The sequence below is a fragment of the Podarcis filfolensis genome (genome assembly GCF_964270895.1).
Source record: "Podarcis filfolensis genome assembly, chromosome: 3".
NCBI lineage: Eukaryota > Metazoa > Chordata > Lepidosauria > Squamata > Lacertidae > Podarcis > Podarcis filfolensis.
The window spans coordinates 27,089,734-27,113,296 of record NC_139606.1 but is presented as its reverse complement, the minus strand read 5'-3'; the positions used below and the strand labels follow the sequence as shown (position 1 = coordinate 27,113,296).

At 40.5% G+C, this 23,563-nt stretch overlaps 1 protein-coding gene across 17 annotated transcripts in view; it reads left to right on the top strand.

The window, feature by feature from the left end:
• The window catches only part of MYT1L (myelin transcription factor 1 like), a 280,396-nt gene that overhangs the window by 171,157 nt on the left and 85,676 nt on the right, over positions 1–23,563 (top strand). For 12 of the 17 annotated variants that reach the window (XM_083607073.1, XM_083607083.1, XM_083607078.1 and 9 more), the window contains 2 exons: positions 18,153–18,526; positions 22,174–22,269. In XM_083607073.1, coding sequence (XP_083463199.1) covers positions 18,153–18,526; positions 22,174–22,269 — 470 coding nt within the window. The remainder of the gene's footprint in view (positions 1–18,152; positions 18,527–22,173; positions 22,270–23,563) is intronic. The other 5 variants (XM_083607079.1, XM_083607077.1, XM_083607076.1 and 2 more) reach the window with 1 other exon arrangement.

Sequence of the window (23,563 nt, the reverse complement as noted above, 5' to 3'; positions counted from 1 at the left end):
TCCTAAGACAGCAGTTTCAGAATTAGGGCCCTGGTGTGTTCTACGGTTTGCTTTTACCATGAACTTATGAGAGATTCCACCAGACCAATGGAATCTTTGCCGACGGTGCAAGGAATCTAATCCATGCCTGGACACTTTTAGCAGCAACAGCAGTGGCATTGGTATACTGTATCTGATTCCCCATGTGGCAAAGATTTGTGTTGGAAAAAATTGTGGGTGAATAAATGAGTGGAGCTCGAGCCTGCAGCATACGACTTATTTATTGGTCCTAGAATTTGATTGATGATTCCCAATGGCAATGGGTTTTTAAGGGCAAATAACGGTTTTTCTACTCAGACTTAAGATGTTCTCAAAATGTGATCTGCAGACTACCAGGCGGTCTCCAGAGGCAAATTTGCAGAGTAGTGTAGGGGTGTGTGGGTGTGTGTAAGTGGTTGGGCAAAATGGGGAGAGAACTTTGGCTACACTGTCATTCTTAAAACCCAGCCATCCTTCCGGAAGGTGAGCAGGACAGACCGGAAGTGATGAGAGAAGAAGAAATAAAGCCATGGCTTGCTGCAAGACAGAGGAAGGTCCCAAGTAGAGAAAATAAATTCAGAAGGCACTTGAAAGGAGTGAACAGCTCATTAATATATTAGAATTATATATTAGCATCTGTATCAAACAAACACCCAAAACATGATGAATGCTTTTTTTCTGAATGCAGATAGAGAAGAATCAGCAATAGTTTTACATGTCACATTTTAAAATATATATCAGTCTAATCTACAGGCTTATTTCAAAGAGTTGAATAACTGACTTTATTAGCTTGCCAAAGGAAAATACGATTCTTTTGAGTTTTGATTTCAAGTTGCACCTTTTCTTCATTTTTTCATAATGCAAAATGCACTCCTTTCTCTCTAGCAAACTCCAGGATCAATCCAGTGCTTGAATTATATTAATATTAGGTTCTTATTAAGAATTGCATAATTAACAAATTAAGTTCAGTTTTATGCTTTAGATATAGTTTTCAAATATTTTAATTAATATATGTTTATGATACAGGGGAGGGGAAGAATTAGAGGCTATAAATGTTCATGTGTTTAAGGATCCATGGTTGAAATTGTTTCACTTTCAGATGTATTTTTTATTATTTTGCTTTCTTGACATGATCCTGCTATGTCAATACATGAACAGACTGGATTTTGAAGCTGTTAATTAAATGAAAATTTGAGGACATTTCACAAGACAATTTGGAAAAGTATCAAAAAAAATTTTTCTGGCTGTTAGCGAATTCTTAACACCCTAATTATCAGTTATGTCCATGGAACAGACCTCTTATTAATAGGACTGGAAAGGAAGCTTTCAGTTGACACTCGCTATCTAATTTTTTTAAAGAGTTTCCCCACCCCCTCCACATTGCAAATACGTCTTTGTTTTGAATAGCATTGTGCGTTTGTGGAAGCAGGAAATGGTGTAATTTCTGATGAATGGAAACAATATTGCAGTTTTGCTTCGAAAGCATTTGTACCCAGATTTCCAGTATGCTGCACTTCTATTTTCCTGTGAAGGGCCACCTCTTTATTACAGACATATGCCATTTGCTTACACTGTGCTCACGACTTTCAACTGGAAGGCAGTATTTGAACAGATAGGTGGTTTTTGGTTCATCCAGCAGACTCCCAGTAATTATTAATTTTAGTATCTGCAGCTGGCTGAATTTCTTCAGTCCAAGATCAGCGTTAACATAAAGACACTCACAGACATAGGGCAGATTGCTGCTATTGTGTCTGAACATGTAATGCTTTAATATTGGTGTGTTGACCATATTAAATTGAACTGAACATTACTGCTGCTTCTGCTCCTGAACCATTTCCTTCTGTTCATGCCCATTCCAATTCCTTCAGTTCTCCAACCTTTACCCCAGTACCCAAAATACTGTGTGTCTGCATCCTCCAGCACATCTCATTGGATCGGGGCTTTGTAGATTGCTTTGTGCTTTGTCAGCAGCTCCTCTTCCTCAGCTTGCATGCTCCTTCCTTGTGCCTGAGAGAAAGAACTGGGAAGCTTTATCTCATGCATGGAACCTGACGCTTCTTCGTGATAATCTAACCCTGTGGCCTTCCAGAGGCTGTGGAGAACTCCCAACTCCAACCAGATCCAGCCAGCATGGCCATTGGTCAGGAATAGTGGGAGCTATGGTCTGACAACATCAGGAGGGGCCTCTGGTTTCTCACTCCTAATCTACAACTTGGTTTACCTGGCAGGAAATCTGCCTTGGAGTTATGAGCTCCTTCCTTGCCCTCCTTCCTTCACCTACAAGAGGAAGAAAGAAGGGAAGAGCATCAGTTTTCGCCTAAGAACAAACCATAGTTACCCGTTACACCACCCCAATCTCCATGCGCTGTGAGGTTCCACGAGGTAGCAGAGTTTGTGTTTCCTTTTGGACAGTGAGAACAACACAGACTTTATGATATATGGTTTATTTACACACATATGCAACCTGAGGCTAGATGGAGAGAGTGCAGAGTATTCTCATCCCAAGAGGATCCTATTTCTTCCAACTTGAGATTCAAAGAGACCCCAAACAGCACGTCTGACCCTCTCTGCAGCACAAAACAGACAGCCCGCCTTCTGCCCTCTCTCAAGTTTGTAAAACAGGCACTTGGTTCCTGTTCACTTATATCCTCCAAACCAAAATGCTACACCCTTTACACCCTTTTGTCTCTGTCCACCAACACCCAGCTGGAGGAGGGGCCCTACCCTTCCTCATTTGGTATAGCCTCCATCTTCCTAATGGCTTTATTGATGGGTTAATGTCTCAGCCATTATTAGCTCTGTTCCTCCAATGACCCACACTCAGCTAGCTGTGCCAGAGGCCTGGCTCATTAACATAAACTGAATCCAGGAGCATTTGGCATAGTTTGATTAATCCCAACTTTGATTAAATCCAGGAATTATGGGGAAGACCTAGCCAACCAGGAGTTTAGCGGATCCTGCCACCCCCCCCCCCCGCCAACTTATAACAGTACAAACTCAGGGCACTTGCTTTTCTCCCACTCTCATGATTATGCTAGATCCTGTAATCATCCACTGATTGGTGGGGAGATTCAGGGCAGACAAAGAAAGCACTTATTTTTCACACATCACTTAGGAATTCGCTGCATCAAGATGTGGTGACAGCCACTAACTTCGATAGTTTAAAATGGAATCAGGCGAACTCATGAGGCTATTAGTTATGCTGGTGGCATAGAACCCCCAGAAATGCAGTATTAGCGTATTGGAAATGCATGCCTCAGAATTGTGATGTCATAGCTATTGGGGAAGAAGTGCCACAGATACAAATGAAAGCAAAATGTTACTCTGGCATTGTAAACACCCACATCTGAACCTGGAAAGGTCCTGTTTTATTTTATTTATTTTGCAGAATTCGTGTCCCAATTTCCACTCTCAGTTAGAATGCTCAAGAAAGTGTGTGTGTGTGTGTGTGTGTGTGTGTGTGTGTGTGTAGTGAGAATGGTATAAAAATACAGTAAAATCATAAAAATACATTAAAGAATTTAATTATTATTTATTAAATTTGTATACCGCCCTTCATCCGTATATCTCAGGGTTGTTCACAACATAAGAATACAAAATGAAAATCTGCAGATTCCATTTTGAAATACTCTTGCTGCCCACTTGGTAAGGAAAGTTGGGTTACTTTGATCAGGAGCTTTAAGAATCACTCAAAAAGGAAAAACACCTTAAATTGCACTCAAACCTGTACGTGTGACATCACTGCTGATTTACACATTTTACCTGCCTGTTTGTTTTGTTTTGTTTTGGAGGAGAGGACTCTGTTGTTGTTTTTAATGGATTGTGGGCCAGGCTGGATATCATGTTAAATATTATCTTTTCTTTTAAAATAGATAGCCTTTGGGGGCTTCCTTTACCATTCAAATAGCAGTTTTGGAGAGGCAATTTCCCCCCCAATTGTGGCAGGGGGAAGGAGATATAAACTAAACACACACACACACACACACACACAGTCTCCCTGTGGCTTCTATTTACATAACAAAAACAAGCATGTCAATTGCATTCGTGCAATTAGTATTTCATCTAGTTTGGCCTCCCCAGTTGATCACTCTGACAAGAGTGCATATGCAGCCTTAAAAAATAAAATAAAATAAAAATTGGAGGGTAGTAATCTTGCTAGCACCAGCACTAGCATTACTCGTCCACTTGTCATTTCATGAATGGTTTTTTCTTTGGCTTTGTGGCCCCCACCTCACTATGCACAGTGTTTTCCTATTATTTAATCACGTTTAACCCAATAATTAAAAGGTGGCAAAAAGCCATCTGTCCACAGCAAAGGATGGAGTCTCACCTCCACCCCATTAACAAAGGAACAGGTTATTCAGCTGCTAGTCCTGAATCCAAGCATAGAGCTAAAAATAAAACTCCATCTCTCTCCCCACCCTTCCCTTCCACCTTGGTCATCTGCTAAAGTCCTAAGGGGGGAAACCTATGTGTGAAATTACTACCCCCATGATTGGAGCAATGGGATGCCTTCTGGTTTTAGCCCCTTAATCAATACCCCCCTTGTTAATAGTCCATTTAATACCGAACATTATTACAATACTTGGGTCCTTATCTCTTTCTTCCTTTTTATCCCCTATTTTTTTAAAAGGAAACCTGGAAAATTTATTTTAGAAAGTAAATACTTGCCTGTTTAGCATTACCTTTCTGTGCACTCTTTAAAAACAAAACAACTAGGCTTTCTTTAGCATCCTCTGAAGTCTTAGACAAACAGTTCAGATCCAGACTTTTAAAAATGAAAGGACTCCAATCTCTCTCTCTCTCTCTCTTATTAGAAAACCTTCCCTTATTAGAAAATTATTGAGTTCCCTCCGCTCGTTGTGCCATATTTCTTTTTCTTCTTCAATCCCCCCCCCCCCATGTTTCTTATACCTTTTCACCCACCAGTTTGATTGCCATGGCTGCAGCCGTGGGTGAATAATTGCCTGTCTTCACAGGAGCATGTTCTGGAGCTAAAGTCGAGTGCTTGCTTCCTGATGTATGCCTCATTTGGATTCTGCCGACAGCCTAGGGGCTGTATTATTCATGCCTTGACAGATAGCACTCACTAAAAGCATTGGAACCGGGCCAGGTACTGGCAGAGAGATAGTGGAGCATTGCAACTTGCAACAGAGAGGAGCATCTATAATACGGGGGTGGCGGCGGGAGGAGAAATCCTCACACGTCCCTTTTTGCTGGCTCTTATATTGATGGAAAAAAATCATTTGCAACAAAATAAAACACCCTAAAAATAAATACATTGCTTCCTTCCCCTGGCTCTCCCCCCTCAATCCTTAAAACCATGCTTGAAAGTTTAACACAATTTTCCACATTTAATTGCAAAGCTGATTTTAATTAGTAAGGCCCTGCATGTGAAAAATGAAGATTCACTTGGGTGAGTGTAACACATTGCAGTGTCTGCTGAACGCTCTAATTAATGTATGGCGGCTGTACAATGGGGTGCACTGTGGGATATTTATGAAAAATTCTGTGCACGCAGACAGTCTATCTGTACGTTCTTGAATCCACAAGAATAAATAACTCCCCCTCCCTGTTATTCTTTACGAGACATTATTGTGCATGCCATCACTCCATCCATAAACTTTACGACGTGCCTGTCCTCTTTACTATTTGTCAATGATATAATAAATCAGAAGTCAGGGCATACATATTTTAACATTAATTTCAAAGAAGGATTTGGTGGTGCACTATTCAAAGATCATGCTCCATTTGGACAAAACAGGCAGAAGCCCCTCTTCTCTGTGTGCTTCTCCTACTCTCTGTTTGCACTACATGAAAAATAATGAATCGTATAAGGGAAGACATATAAGTATGTCCCTGAAGTTAAAATGGCACCTTTGCATCAGACCACAGTTCAGATTTCTCATGTAGGTCATAATACAAGTTTTGTTATTAAAAGAAAAAAAGGTTCCAAAGAAATTCTGACAAATAATGTAGAAATTCTTGCAAAAAATCATGTGTGTGCTGTGTAGTATATAACACATGCATGAGACCTCCGGGTATAGGGCGGTATATAAATTCAATCAATCAATCAATCAATCAATCGTATGCACACACATTCATGCTCCAGTATTTAGCTAAATGCTGTTAGGTGTTCCCCCAACTGACTTTCAGTCCTAAGCGAAAGGATTTTCAAATGAAACACAGCAAACAATAAATAAACGTACTGACAGAGAATCCATAATATATCTGAAGTCTGCTACTGGCTTCCTTCACAGTAGAACAGCAGTATACTTTTTATCAGAATCTATGATGCATTACTGAAGAAGTATACACCAGAGTGTAACACATTCACCAAAAATCCAGGTCTGTGGCTCTGTATGGCAGTGGATGTTTTTGATCTTTCATTTGCCGTTCTATTACCTTTGCCATGTGGGCTGGCAAATTGCCGTTTCTTTTGCTACAGGTTTTCGTGACCTTGATTTGTCACAAGAGGTAACTTGATTAAGGCTGGCTTAACTATGATGCTATGGAGATAATGGTCTAGGCAAGTTGGCTCCACCTGCTGTGGTGTAATTGTTAGATAATCATTGTATGGGGTGGAGAAAATGTAAACCCTTCCTCCTGTATTTTAATATAGCTTCCAATTCAGCCATCACACACGGCAGTGGCCATTTCCCAACTGGGATAACATTTTAAAAATGCAAATTTGTTTTCTTCTTGGCAAGACCCAACATTACAGCTGTGGTTGCACCAGATTCCAGGAGTAAGCTTAAATTAGGAAAGAACATTGGCATTAATAGGTAAAACTGATGAATTCATCAGCTTTTGTTTGGTCCATTGATCTTAGCTTAAGGCTTAAACCTGGTGCAGATGTAACACTAAAGGTAAAGGGACCCCTGACTGTTAGGTCCAGTCACGAATGACTCTGGGCTTGCAGCGCTCATCTCGCTTTACTGGCCAAGGGAGCTGGCGTACAGCTTCTGGGTCATGTGGCCAGCATGACTAAGCCGCTTCTGGCGAACCAGACCAGCGCATGGAAACGCCATTTACCTTCCCGCCAGAGTGGTACCTATTTATCTACTCCACTGGCATCATGCAATTTATTTTTATTTTTATATTATTATTATTATTATTATTATTATTATTATTATTATTATTATTATTGCAAATTGAGGGCAATCCTCAGAACATGCACTCCTTTATCTTCTTTCTTTCCTTTATATAGAGAGAAATCTTTCCTTTGTCTGTTCATGGCTGTATTTGAACCAATATAATTACTGAATACTGCCCATGGTTTCAAGTAGGTTTGCAAATCATGGTTTTGCTGGCATGCATGCAACTCTGAGGTTGCAACCCAGAACCTGCTTACCTGGGAATAAGTTCTATTGTACTAAGTGGGAATTAAATCTTGCTCCATGGAAGAAGGAAGGAAGTGTACATCCCTAAGACTGGCTCCTAATTTGCAATTAGGGACGATGTATCAGATATTTCATCTCAAACCTCAAATTTCAGAAGTAAGCTCTGGAAGACATGAAGGACATAAAAGTTGCCTTATACTTACGGAGCCAAACTATTGATCCGCCTAGTGCGTATTGTCTCTGATGAACTGGCGGTGAACTAGCAGAGGTCTTTCCCAGCCCTGCTACGTGAACTGGAGGGTCCTGGAATCTTGTGCTGTGAAATAGGGAGATGGTGCCTCTGAGGGTGTGCAAATTGCCTTTCCTTCACCAGTGAGTAATTGCTGCCTACTCCTGAATTTGGAGACAAGACTTCCACATCAGAGTGTGTAAATAAAGAGAAGTCGGGCTGGTGATCTCAGTGTGTTTAGAATTTTTCTTTCAAACATTTAGAAATTCACAGCTAGGAGGAACTGAAGAATAGCCCCTGTGCGTTTTAGTGCAACACTGAGCAGGATAGAGAAGGAAAGATTTGTCAGAAGGCTGGTGTCAGAAGGTGCTGAATGGTCCATCTGTGCCATGACAGTGAGAGCAGATTTGGGCTGTAGGATCTGCACAGAAGTCTCTGGCATGAACTAGGTGTTTCCATGATGGTAACTTGTTTTCTTTCGAACAGCAGGTGTTGGGCACATGCTCCTCCATCAGTGCTTTGCTTGCCACCACATTGTCTGATGTGGGAAGGTTTACAAGGAGGCGACCGGAGGGGATGTGTTGCTGTAACAGCCACCAAATAAATGAGGGCTCAGTGTGTGCTGCAGGAAAGGGAAGAAAAAGAAGCAGCAGTACCCAGTAAGATAATTTTCTCAAGAGGCTTCTGCAAATATCCATATAGATTTGTCCTCTTACCTACAGCAGATTTCTTCTTTTTTTAAAGAATGGCTGGCTTGGCTGATAGCATAATGTGCTCACTTTGCTGATAGAAACAGATAGTGTGAGAGCAACTTCTTAAAGTGGCTCTAAGAGGGATACCAAGGCAATCTTCATATGTTGAGCAAGTCATTCTCTCTCTCTCTCTCTCTCTCTCTCTCTCTGCCTTCCATTTTCAGCATCTGTAAAACAGAGACACTAGACAGTCGCCCTCATCTGTAAAATATTTTGAGGTGTCTAAATGAACATCACTGTGAAGAGCTAGTCATTACTACGACTGGGTTCAGCACAACCAATTCAGTGTGGCTATTTACTTCTGCACATAATAACGTAATCCTTATCCCAATAGTAGAATACTTTCTGTTGGCAGTGGCACGGATCAATTTTGGACCAACTCTTCATTTTATTTTATTTTTGAATTATTTATTTTAGTGATGAGATTTCTGCTTTGAACCACATTTCTTTCCCTAAAAGAACTATGCAACACACTCTCATGTCTACAGTTTGCATGTCTTTCCCATAAATAACAGTGGTTTATTTTCTAGGATGATAAAAACTCTCTTCACTATCTAATAATTATTACATATCAGGAGCTGGAATCAGGCGTAGGTCAGCAATAAAACAATAAAGTACCTGATGTCAGTGAAGTTAACTCTTTATTAAAAATCAAAAACAAAACAGCTCAGTCCTAGTGGTCACAGCAACCCCTTCCCAGTAGGTCTTGCCCCAAGGAAGCAGTTGCAAGGACTGAAGGTCCCTGTCTTCCTACCATTTAAGGCTCTTCCCCTAGCCTAGTTCCTTTCCCTGGCAGCCTAAGGCTCCACTGTCCTCCCTCTTGTTGCTCTGCCCTTTCTCATTTCTCTGTGTGTTCTGGGAGTCCGGGGGAAGGGGAGCTGGTTCAAGCAGGTTCAATCTCTCTCCTGCCCCCCTCCTCTCCTGCCCCTAATTCTGCACTGCCTTCTGCCACAGCCTCTTCAGCTTCCGACACCTCCTCCTCCCAGTCTTCTCCCTCTTCTCCCTCTGACCACACATCGTCATCCCACCACCAATCCCCCCCCCTTCTTACCCTGCCCCAACGACTGCCTCCCACATTTCCTCTGAATCCAGCTAGTCCACGACACTACGTATGTAATCCACATTTCCTCCAAGTAGCTCAGGGTGATATACGTGGGGTTCTCTATTCCTGCTCTCACAGTAACCTTATGTGTTGGGTTCCATTGAGAGACATCAGCCATGTTCAGGCATCTAAACCACAGTTTAGCAAAAGTTGAAGAAGCTTTCCAAAAGAAAGGTTTGAAGCAGTGAAAGACTTGTAAAGAACTCTTGGGGGAGGGGGTTCCAACAGCAGAGGGGCACCACAGAAAAGCTGCCCCCATGCACTGTCTCCTTATGGATACCTGAAGGAACAGTGAGAAGGGCCTCTGTAGAAAGTCTCAGTTCTTGGGCAAGAGTACATTGAAAGCTCCTCCCACTATAGCTTCCTGTCCCCACACTCTAGGCATTTGTTGAGGGTCTCTTAGCACTCCAAAAAGGCTTTTCAATGCCACAGGTGGCTGGAATGAGGAGGTGGGCACCAGGAATTCCCACTGCATGAGTACTGCATTCGGTACAACCTTGTAACTTGGTACGAACAGGGTTTTAAATAAGATGTCATGAGAATACAGACTGCTAATAGCAGAACCATAAAAGGAGCACATTCAAACAAATAAGATTAACTGTAATAGCAAGATTTCAGTAAGACTTGGCACTATTCTGGGAATAATTGCTGGTTGTCGGGACACATCTGTTTGACCTGAATTCTGCTATTTGCTAATTTTAGCACTGGTTCTGATTATTGGCTTTTTTTTACTGTTTGTCTGCAGGAAGCAATGCAAGCTTCCAGGGCATATTATTATCACTACAAATCACTTCATAGCTCTCTTAAAGTACACTTTGAAATCTTTCTCATTCATCCTATCCTGTGAGGAAAAATATCCACATATTCAGTCAAGGTTGTGGTTTGGGGTTTTTTGTGTTGTTGTTTATAAAAAATATATCATCTGTAAAAGTAGACTTAGGCTGCCACCCAGATCTCCCTTGCAGCAGGCTGTGGGGCAGGGCCAGTCCATCCATGACACAAGGTGAAGTGCTCACCTCAGGTGGCAAGATCCACAAAGGCAGCAGAACCTCCAAGTAGGGCACTGCCCACTGCTGCCAAAGGGGCAGTAGCAGCTGCAACACACTTCCGGGATGCCGGATCAGCCTCCTCCTCAGCAGCCCCGTCCCCCACCAAAGTTGATGGGCGTTGCCATTCAAATGGTGTGTGTGCCTGACACATCTTGTGATCAATTATGTGAGACGGACTTAACCTCCCCCTCCCCCCAATTTTTATTCAAGTTGGAACCCCGGCACACAATTAATGTTTGCCCCCAACTTACATGCGAACAGGTGCTTTGCATTAAGAAAGAGTGGTTATATTACAAAGCTACTGAGTAAGAAAGGAAAAGGAAATGCAAACTGAACCTACAGTTTGTCATAATGTTTGTTAAATGCACGCCAATAAAACTTCATATTTTTAAAGAACCAGATAGTAGCTGATGGCACTATAGAATGCTAAGGTACTGCCTCTTCTAAGTTGCTTGAAAATAACTTTCTCCCCCTGTGCTAAGAAAAGCTACAATCCCTTTTTTCCTCTGAAATCAGGAATGTATAACATCTCAATCCTCTAACTACAATTCAGAATATTACACACTTGAATGATTCCTAACCAACCATGTAAGAGACAGAACAATGTATTATACTTTGAGTTGGATGTGAGAATCTTGTGTCCCTGATTTAGCTGCAGTTTTCTTCCTTACTGTTTACCCCCCGCCCCACTTTTTTAAAATAGTAATTTAAGTTGTTGCCTTATAGTGTTCACACCTTTGCATTACAGGAAGGTTTCTTTATTTCATTTTCTTGTTGGTTTCCCCCCCAAATATATGAATAAAAGTGTGTCTTTGCTTAGTCTTGAATAAAATTAATTTGGGGAACAATGTTGTGCATTTATTGTAAAATTATTGTCAATTTGGATTTTGTAGTGGATAACTAGAATGGTTATCCGTCACTGATTCCACATCAACAATAGTTTTACAATAAATATACCATGTTGTTCCCCAAATAAATAGTATACAGTGGTACCTCAAGTTACATACGCTTCAGGTTACATACGCTTCAGGTTACAGACTCCACTAACTCAGAAATATTACCTCGGCTTAAGAACTTTGCTTCAGGTTGAGAACGGAAATCGCGCGGCGGTGGCGCGGCGGCAGCGGGAGGTCCCATTAGCTAAAGTGGTGCTTCAGGTTAAGAACAGTTTCAAGTTAAGAACGGACCTCTGGAATGAATTAAGTACGTAATCCGAGGTACCACTGTAGTAGACCTGTACTTCCAATGCCATTAAACGACAGTGAATTTTGTAGTTCAGTTTTTGTAGACCGTGCAAGGCTAGAATTATGCTAGTTTAGAATTATGTTAAATGGACATTATATCATTACTGTATCTTTATGCACATCATATTCCTGTTCAGGCATAAAGTCTTGATCTTCCACCCATAGTTACGTCAAACACTCATGCATTACTTCCCTGTTCTTTCAATGCATGTTCCTCTCTTGCTCTGACTGTCAAATAGTGTGTGAGGAGAGGACAAAGAGGCATCCTCTCTGGTAAATTGAGGTGCTGGTGGTCTGACTGGAAGTGACTTTGTGGGGAGAGTGCACTGAGGATGCAGCGCTACCCAGCCCCGTGAGGGCAGACAGTGGGTATGAGTCCCAGCCACTGAAAAGAGAAGGGGAAACAGGAACCAACCGATCAATACACATAAAGGAAAACGGGAGTGAAAGAGGTGGCAGGAGAGACAGAGATAGCTTGGTTGGGTAGAAGCCTCTGAGAGAGAATGTTGGTTGGATAGTAGGATGGGAGCCTACTATGAAGGAGAGAGGGAAGACGAGAGAGTAAGAGTGGGTGGATTGAAGGGAGGACATCAAGGCAGGGTGAGGGAGCATGAAACTGAGGAGGAAGATCAAGCAGAGAGCCAGGTGGTAAACAGGCAAAAGCCAGGGAAAGTGAAAAAAAGAGATGAGATGGGTTGCAACATTAAGCGGTTTCTTGGGAAATGTAACATTTCATAATAAAACCTTGAGTCACACAGAAGAGTGGCTCACATATAAAACCAATGGGAACATGTGGACGACAACTTAGAAATAATCGTAATTTAATGATGTGGAAAATTAATAGCAATAAAAGATTTAGAGCTACCTGTTTGGGAAGTGGGTTCCATATCTTAAATACACTTTTTCTTACAAGGTATCCTTAATTATTATTATTATTAATAAACGATACTGTCAGTGCTGTTTTAATTCAGTGCTCATGAAGGGCTTAAGGCATCATTTTAAAATACATTATTAAAATATAACATAGAAATTATGTATTATTTCATTAAGAATATAATATTTTTCTGCATATCGCTATGGGTATAGATAATGTTGCCATAGAGTTTATTAAATACCGTGCGCTGAGAAAGCAGAATGAGCAGGAAAGAGAAAGAAGAGGGTTTGTTGTGCTTTTCTGAGCACTAACTAATTTAAACTTAGTGCAGACAAGACAGAGGTCCTCTTGGTGGGGCTCTGGAGTCTGGGTGAGTCTCCTGAATACATGGGAAAAGCAGGTGGGTGCAAACCCTATATGAAGAAATTTCATCTGAATGCTGCCCTCTTGAGCAGATTTTTAACATGAAAACATTCGCAGTTCCAGATGGTGCCATTTTAAAATTTCAACTTCTTCCACACTATTAAAATGTTTGTTGCCCCCATTGTAATTCCATTGTAAATGCTGAAAATATATTTCTTAAGCATATTCTTTTCTGAAGAAAAGGACCTTTTGAGCTCCCGCTGTGCATATGCTGTTTCATGTATACATGTGGCCAACACTGCTTTCAGTATAAACTTGTCCCCCCGCCATTCTTGTGCTCTGCATCCCATTTAATTTTTAAATGACTACCAGAATTAATTTGATTTTCTGCTTCACCTATCTGCTTGGTCCTGATCATTAAGTTCATCAGTAGCACTGCATGTGTCATTTTTGCCCAATGAACAGCAAAGTTTGGGTTTTTTGTTTATTAAGATCCAGTTCTTCAGTCTTCCAGCCGTTAGTGAGTTGGCAGGCCATAACTATTTTTATGATTGCTTATCTTCGGAATCCTAGTTTTTTTTTAAAAAATGGAACAACTTCACATGTGGTAATTTACTGCACAGAGATAACAGAGGAAAAATGTGAAGTGTAGCATTGGGTGGTTGTTTTGCTATCAGTACATGAGTGAAGAACCCAGTGTGTCCACAGACAGTGAAACATTCAACGCCTCTTCTCACATTATTTTAAAGAATACTCTTACTAGTAACACACCCATGTTTGTAGCATGAAAGCCGCTTACCTGCAGGGCCATTCTGCAACCCAGCTCTTCCTAGGGTTTTAGAACACTTATCCTTCCTTGATCAATACGTACATAAAGTCCCACACAATGTTTGCACAGTGTGAAGCCATTTGCAAGAGTACTGCCATTATTATCAAAACTAACATGGCAATAAATCTACAAACTGTCCTTGGGGCCATACCTGTAGCTGTGGGAATGCAAAGCACTGGTGATGAACCACGCATGGTTTGAATCAAGTCAGCTGGTGAGGAGCAGTGGCTGAGCTCCAGCACAGCTGTGGTGGGTCAGGGGTTGCGTTCTGTCTTCGGCACTTCCTCTTCCGGCCACACAGATGGCTGGGGCATCACCCACGATCACAGCCAATCGTGGGTGAGCTAGGGGGCGTGGTTTGGGAGTGGACGGGGGGGGGACTTCTTCACTGGCTATAAAAGCTAGTCACATTCAGCCTCATTCGTCACCGATTCCTACTCACCCTCCCTATATGGATGGGCTGCCCAAGGTTAAGTGGGAAGGCAGTGCAGAGCACCTTGCTATGGAAATCTTCAGTCGCTGTATTTGGGGCCAGGGAGGAATTTGCCTTCAGACTCATTGACCCTTTCTGAAGAGTTTCCTACCTCATAGCAATTGCCACAAGTTTATGGCGGATGAAGCACTGGGTTGGATCCTTAGTCTAAGTGGATGGGAGGTCCAAGGGATGAGGGTATCCCCTTAAAAGGGTACAGGGAGAGGTGCTTCCATCCAGAAATGCAGGTGGGGGCTAATGGGCCATAGCACCCCCAAATGGTGATATTGGAGGAGAGTCGCCCCAGTCTGATGTACGTCATAGGGTGATCCTTAAGCTTGATTAACCCTGCCAAAATAATCAAGCAGCAGATGGGCTAGATGATTCAAGATACATGCCCAGTGCCTTCACCAAACCCTGCTAACATCTGTAATCAATAAAGTTGTGGCCTGTTTAAATCCCCATTGGTGGTCCTGTGTTTATTGCAACTATATCATGCTTTGGTACCATTGTCTGCAGCTCCACTGTGCCTGGGCCTGCAAATGGCTTGACTCATTTCTAAACCATTCAAATTCTACACACATACCTCCCCATTACACAGTCATTTCCAGTTCTCTTGATCTCTAGCTGTCACATGGTAGTTACGTACCAGAAATCCTTTCTGGATGCATGAAGCCTAAGAGGTCAATAGGCAATGCCTGCAGGAACCACTGGTGCAATCGTGGGAGCACGTGGCCCTCCAGATATTGTTGGACTAAAACTCCCTTCACCCACAGCATCTCCCTTTCAGGACCCTGACTCAGTGAACTTAGTATTAAGAGAGAACTGTATAAAAATATCAGTGCATTTAACACTTTATAAAGTTGAAAACAGTAAAGGGTTGGCACTGTGCCAAAAACAAAGCAGACTTTTTCCATGTGTGGCGAAGGTGTTGCAGACCTCAGACATTTTGGAAAATGGTTTTTCAAGCAACATTGACCTTTACTGGGAGGATGATTTACATACTAAACTTGATTTGAGAAGCTGGAAAAAAATTTGGTCAGATTTTTCTTTTCATTCTGTTTTAGCTCATATACAGGAAGCCACTTTAAAAGCACTAATTAGATGGCACCTTACTCTCATCAGACCTTTCTGTATAAATCCAGAGTTCCCTTCTCAGTATTGGTGCTGTAAAGGCTCATATTTCCACTCATGGTGGACCTGTCTACCAGTCACTGAGTTTTGAGGAATTGCCATCATCATTGGGTCTGCTGGTTGCCTGGGGTGGACCGAATGAATGAATGAATGCTGTCCATGATAAAACTCTGATCCAACATCTGCTAGCTGCAGCACAAATGCTTATATCACAACTTTGGAAATATTTGGACAGAATTAGCAAAGGGGTCTGGTACAGACAGGTGTAGCTTTTATTGGTAATGGAAAAGTTAACATGCAAAATGCAGCCAGTCCTGACATTAGGACAGAGCCAAATGGGGAAAAAAGAAGTCATTTTAAAATGTTTGGCAAAGCTGTATATAAATGATGTAAACAAATAATATCCAAACTGTCCCAGCTAGATAGATAGATATAATGCTTAATGTATTTTGGGTGATGGGTATCGGTATTCTTTTTCTAGTTTTAGATGGTGTTTTAGACTCTCTTTTTTTGTATGTACCAACTTTAGATGGTGTTTTAGACTCTGTTTTTTGTATGTATTTGCATAAAGACATGAAAAAATGAAATATATTCGTTTATAACATTTTACTGGGTGCTTCCTGTTCAGCCAATTGCAGATAATAACTGTGTTGGTTTCTTCTTTCTTTCTCACCTCCTATCCCTTCTCACTTTAGTGAACTTCTTTATTCACTTCTTTTAGGTATTTATTTATGAATCCCACCCTCTTTTCATTATTTGTACCGAATAATTCAGAGAAATTAATTGTACAAAGCCACTAATGTTAATGTAACTACGATCTTGCTCAGTGTAACAGTGGGGCTGAACAAATTTTTGGTCATCACTGGAAATGTAAGGAGATACCTTTAAAATAAGACTGACTGGACAGTTTGTGAGAGGTTTTTAATTAGTCAAATCGACAGCATTCCATAAATCTCCAAATGAACATGTTAATGAAATATGGAGCCAAGGATTCATTTTTATAAAGAACTAATTCCCCATCCACACTATACATTTAAAGCAGTATCATACCACTTTCAACAGTCATGGCTGTCCCCCAAAGAATGCTGGGAAATGCAATTTGTTAAAGGGGCAGAGGCTTCTGGGGTAACCGCCTAGTCTCTTCACAGAGCTACATTTCCTAAGTAACTGTCTATCCCTCTTCCCACAAATCTCCGGGAATTTTTAGTTCTGTGAAGGGAATATATGGGGGCCTTTTTGCTTACCAGACAGAAAAATCCTCCCACCACAAACTTTTTTGGGTGGGTAGGTGTTCCCTCAACAAACACCCCAGCCAATTTTGATAGGTACATGGGAGGAGTAATTGCAGTAATTGAAGCCCTTCTGCTAGCTGGACTGGTTAGTTGAATCCCACCCAAGGTATTGATGTGTGGGTTTTTTGGGGGGGGCACAGTAACAACTTTAGTCTGTTAGATCCAGACCGATGGTGTGTAAAATATTTATTTGGCTGCTATTTACAGTTCAGGGATGATAATGCCACTAGCTTATTGGCTAAGAGACAATTTTTAAAACCGGCTGAACCTGACTTAGATTTGATGTCATAGTTTGCTGAGATGTTAATAGCTGTTAATACTGCACTACTGCCTTTATACAGAAGCTTGGTTGGATTCCCCCCTCCCCAGCTCTATGGTATACATTTTGGTTCCCTCTGTTTAGAATTTGCTAGCTGGAATATGACTTCTTTATCAGAAATCACCTGGGTAACTATTTTGAGAGCAAGCTTGTTGGCGACTGCAGTATTAGTTAATTATTGGGAAAGTGAGGCAAGGACACTGGGGGTGACATCCATTTCTGCTGTTGATCCTAGTGAAAAACAACATCAGCCTGGTGAATAATGACAAAATGGGGTTGCCTCAGGGTTCTTTCCCGGGCCCAGTGTTGTTTAACATCTTCATTAACTGACTTGGAGTGGAGAGGATGCTCTTCAGATTTGCAGATGTCACCAAATTGAGTAGAGCAGCGTATACCTTCAGAGACAGAAACAGGATCCAATATTATCTTGGCAGAACGAAGAGCTGGGCCCAAACTAACAAAACGAACACCAGCAGAGATAAATGTGAAGTTCTGCATTTAGACAGGAAACAGCAGATGCCCAAATATACAATGGATGGCTCCTGGCTGGAGAGCAGTACATTTGACAGTGATATCAGGGTTTTAGTAGACCATGAGCTAAACACGAGTCACCTGTGCACTGTGGCAGTTTTAAAGGATAGTGCAATGCTGGGTTAGATGTATGGCATCTAGCTCAGAAGAAGTAATGGTACCACTCCCTTCTGGTTTCTATAAACCAGAATATGACTTCAAACAATACTTGAAAAGTCCACAGCTCAGAATTTTAAGGCCAGTATAGTCTCATTCATTTGATAAAGCAGAAGATGGATAGTCTCTTTTAGGGATGCAGCAGGGATGGGTTTCCTTCATCAGCAAGGGATTGGACTTGATTACGTTTCAGCTTCCTTACAACACTATTATTTTATGACTTAATGGAATAAGAATTTCAATAGTCACTTTTGTAAGCTCATTAGTGACAGCTCTTAATATTTCCACATCTCTCTCTTGTAGCCATCTTTAAAGCAAAGGTTTATGTTGGGAGAACTAGCATTTAAACAACCAATTGCATCAAAACAGGTCCCCCCCCTTTGATCATATGCTCACAGGTGGTCTGGCAGACGGTGCAATAACATGTGTTTGTTTTCCTGAACAGTGTTTACGGCTGTCCTTTGGCAAAAAAAAGAAAGACGCAAGAGAAGCAACCCCAAGAACCGGCTCCTAAAAGAAAATCATTTGTAGTTAAAACGGACAACTCTTCAGTAGATGAATGCTATGAAACAGATGGAACTGAGGAAATGGATGATAAGGAAGAGGAAGAAGAGGAGGAGGAAGAGGAATATTCTGATGATAATGAGGAGCAAGTTGATGATGACGAGGAGGAGGAGGATGAAGAAGTAGATCGGGATGAGGAGGAGGTTGAAGAGGAGGAGGAGGAGGAAGAGGAGGAGGAAGAGGAAGCAGACGAAGCAGAGGACGATGAAGAGGAGGAGGAGGAGGAAGAAGAGGAAGAAGAGGAAGAAGAAAGTGGTAATGCATAGATAAACACCATGCACATTTTGGGTTAATTTTCCAGCGTGGTATTATGGGATTTAGCAGTGCATCTTTCTTTAAGGCTAATACTAGTCACTCTGCTACCGTCTCTCTGCTACATGCTGACAACTGTCCTCACTGCATTCTCTTAACAATCATTTTCAGATGACCGTCCTACAAATAGCTCTTGAAACAGCTAGCAGTCCAATTTTCAAAATGTGTAGCTTAGACTCTTGCATGCTCAAAATTCTTGCAGAGAAGTGTGGCTGTATTGATGCTTAGAGTTATCAGTGCCACGAGACTAGCCAAAGAACTTGGGAAGCAAATGGTTATGTTTGCACATATCTGTGTCCGGAAAATTCCATGTTTGTTTGCTGTACTTGTCTCCTTCATAGTAATCGTTTGCTTCTCATATAGATATGGCCACATGTTTGCAGGTGTTCTTGGCAATGCAATATGGGCATCTTCCCTTTCGAAAATTTGAAACTACACCTTTTTTTAGGCAAGGAACAAGTGGTACCTACTTTGGTTCTTTGAGACTTGGATGTTGTGTACTTTAGCTGATTTTATTAAAACTATGGAGACTGGCAGATTTACATAGGTATCCCTGTTAAAAGCATTATATGTATACACCGTTCAACAAGTTAGGAGACACTCATTGGACGTCCAGTTAATATATTACTAATACAATTAAACCAAAGGCATTTGTTCAAATTCTGTAGACTCTTAAAATAATTGGTGTTATTTTAAACACTAGTTTCCAGTTTTTTAACTTCAGTAGTTCCTACAGTAATCAGATCATACCTTAATGCCATGAAAATGAATATTCACACAGTAATAATAAAAATATTAATAATGAACCATCTAAAAATTATTTTGTTCCCATTTCCAGGGAACATGTTTTTGGTTGGGTAGAATCACATTTCTAATCATCAATCAATAAGAATATAAGAAAAAGATTCTCTTTTTTTAATAATAAGTTTTAGCACTCCTCAGCTGGATTCCTCTTAGGAGCCAGGTATGAAAGTTGTCTGATTTCTGTTTCAGAATTATCTTAAGTAAGAAGTAGAAAGTGGCTTAAAAGTACTCATTTAAAAGAGACTGGAAAGGTGTGCCTCATATGGTTCCTTTTCTGAATTCTACCAAATTCTCAGAGAAGGAAAACATGCAAGTTTTGCAAGAGAGCAATTTAGGGACAAAGCATCTTTTCATATTCTGCTAATTTGGAATTTGAACAAAAGGAAGGTTTGTAATCATTAATTACAACTAAGTTAAGAAGGCCAATTGTACAGACAGGAGAATTTATAGAGGACGACAAACCTTATAATAATTTGGAACTATGCATAATTATTAGTGAGTAAGCACTATTGGATAGAAATGTAGCTTATTTCTGAGTATACATGCATAGGATTAGACTGTTTGATGGCAAAGAATGCATCTATGCTATCCAAAATAATGAGAATAAACAAACTTACTTAGAATTTAGACAACCTTGTGAAATAAATTGATTGCTACTGATATATTGTGGAACACACTACTTTTACTGATTCCCTACACAGCTACATGGTCAAGTGACCTGAATCAGTAGCCAATAACTGTTACTGCTTTTTGGGTATTTGTTTTGTGCACAGCTAGTTCCTATTAGAAACAGGAACTGGAGTGTATAATGATAGAGGAGTACACTGCCTCTGGTCATAAGAAATAACCTTTTGATTCCTGATTCTGGCAAAAACAATGCTTGACAAAGGTAGAAATGCAGGAAAGGGGTTTATATAGTACTATAGAAATATAATTATATCACTGTGTTCTTTGAAACTTCGCATATAACCAGACAACACACTTGTTGCTTGTTAGTGCACAAAGGTATCATGAAACAAATAACCAAATATAACACAAACTTTTGTTTCTTGAAGAAATGTGAAGGTTTTGCTAGTTTAATTTAAGATGGTGTATTAACGAAGCAGGTCAGGAGAAATGTATTTCACCCCCTAAATTCAAGTCTGTGTCGATATAGACATAACACTCCAGATTTGTCAAGCAATGGTTAAGAGAGTGAGATTGGGTTTTGTGGAATTGTATAGGTTTATTCCCACCACCCACTGGTTTTCACTGGTTTATTCCCACCACCAACTGGTTTTCATTGTGGTTAGGACTGAAGCAACATTCAGATCTGATTAATGGGTCTTGCTTAGCACTGAAGGTGGTTAAGACCAACAAAAGTAGAGATAATTAGTACAAGAGAAAGAAGAGACAGTGTGGAGAACTCTCAATCTCTAAACCATAGTTAAGAGACTAGGTGTCTTACCTCTGTGCCAGCACTAAGATATTATTATTCTTTTCTCCTGTGGACAGCACAGGCAACTTGAGCTCCCTTAAGGTGAATATTTGAGATTGTGCTTTAAGAAAGCTGCAACTCATTAGCACAAGTTTTTTCTCAGACCCTAAGATCAAGGGAGTTAACAAATTCCATTCTGGATAATGTTACAGACTTCCTTTGCTTAAAGTTCCACCAAAGGGGTTATAGCCAAATAAGCAGACTCCTATAAGAAATAATACGTCAAAGAAGCCCTGTGTGTGCAGCTAAGTCCTTCTGCGTGCTTACTGAGGCTTGCCTTATTTCCTGAAACATCAATGGCTGCTCTAGAGTGACAATTTCCCCTAATTTTGGGAACAAGGAGCACAGCGGGTTATGTTCTGGAGAGAGGCCTGAGACGTTTTGGAAGGTGCTTGAGCATTCTGGGCATAGTCTTTTGCAGTGCTATTTTTATAGAAAAAGATGTGCCAGAGCTCACCATGAACACCTCCCTCATTCTCTTAGAATGGCAATGGTGCCCATCTGAGAGGTGTCAGAACTGAGTTCCAGCAATTTCTGACTGAAAAAAAGCCCTGGTCCTTTGGGATCTTGATTTCTGTGACCTTCTAGGTTCATTCTCTGAGTAGACAGAAATTAATCTAATTTCAGTGGATTTACATTAGTGCACCTGAATTTTCATAAGGTTTTGTAGGATTTTAGAAGCATAGATCCTGAGGTATATAAATAAGATAGATATTTCAAAAGCAGTTAGGCTCTTATGAAATTCCACTCCTGGTCTTTGATTAAATATACAAAGCATACTAAAGCAACACTCTTACAAATCTCAAAATACCAATTAAAGAGAACCAAAGACTTCCACCTCAGCAATAAGATGTACCCCTAAAATTCCTTTTCAACAGTTTAAAGACCTTCTTTAGTATATTATTAAGTATATTGAGTCTCCTTTATTGAATATATACCTTGTCTTCAAAAAGTTCTGTTACACCCTCGAAAGGCCATAACTGCTTTACCCTAGTCATTAAAAGAATGGCTAATCTTTCAAATTTCCTTTGCATCCCACCCCTTTCCCCAAAAGAAATAATGAGCCCCCCCCCTTGAAATCACCTATCCCATAAATCCTATGTAACATGGCAGAATGAGTCATTGTTTGGGGGAGGGGACTCTTCTAGGATTGCCGTCCTCTGTGGTGGTTATTGCTTAATTAGTATTAATGTCCCGTTTAATTTGTGAGGCCAAACTTAAGTGACCTGTTTCTCCTCCTTCTGAGAGGAGATCACATCAGGTGGTAGATGGTTCCCAAAGACTGTTTCACAAAGCTTTTCTATTATAGAAAGAAATCTCCGGTGGAGGAGCTCCAGGAACAGATGTTCCAAGGCACCATTTAGCCTATATCATATGAAGACATTCAAGATGGCTTGTGCTCCAGGTATTTCATAAACCCCTTAGGGTCAGGAAGAATCAGGTTGATTCTAGAACTCCTAGGAGAGTCAATACAAATGATGGAAACACTCACCCATTTCTTACAATTATGCTATACAAATCTATATTTATGTTTCCTTAAAGGGGTGTGGGTTAGATCTGGTTTAGATCTGGAAGACTTTTTCCCCATATCTTTATAAATCTTGCACACGTTAATATTTCCCCGCCCCTCCCAACTCACATTATTGTGAAAATGTGACATATTTAATGAGATACAGGATGGATATTATCACTAGGGGTGCCACTTTATTTATTCTGAATAACTCATCATATTAGTGGGGGAAACTAAGTAGCACATGAAGGGATTTCAGTGCAACTGCAGCATAATCATGTTATCTAGTGACATGGTTCTAATATAAAATAAGGAAATGAAAAAATAGGTCACTAAAGTTGAATGTTTGTTGTGGCATTTTATTCTAGTTTTCAAATCAGGCATAGCGTAGAAAAATAACACTATTATGTATTACATTTGTACAAAAACAATTCACCCTTATTCTTTTGCTGTTGTTATTGTCATTGTTTGAAAACATGTGTATATTGTTGCTCTTTGATGACCCTAAAAGTATTACCCTCCCTTTAGTTCATTCATATATATATATATATATATATATATATATATATATATATATGAATCCGAAGGTAGGATTTATCAAAACTTGTTCATATGCACATCTACCTTCACAAACTATCCATAAGCATTTTGGACAGAACTCCTACCAAAGTGTGGATACGCCATCAAAATATTATGAACTTGCCCCCCTACATAAAACAGTAAGGCAGCAGTAAGGCTCACAGGAAGGAGATTTATCAACTTTCATATGGAGATAGGGTGTAGATTACTTAGAATGGGCACACTGCCTGGTTCCCTTTTGTCTATACAGAATTACTGCCCAGTGTTCACATTTATTTTGCAAATACATTATGGCAGAAATAAGTGATGCAGGGATGAATTTATCCCCATAGCAAGCATCTTGAAAGAGACAGCTGACTGATTTAAACAAATGTTGCTACATGTAGATCAACCTCAGTCTTTTTTTCCTTCTTCAAAGACAAGCCGCTGTACCTCAAGGAATCCCTTTTCTTGAGCTAGGCCAGGAATTCTCTGCCACAAGATGGGTGGATGGGCATTAGTTTGGGTGGCTTTCAGGAGACTGGCAAAATAATGGAAAATAATTCTATCAGTGACTACTAGTTGTGATGACTATGTGCCTCCAGATGTTGCTGGACTAACTCTAATCAGC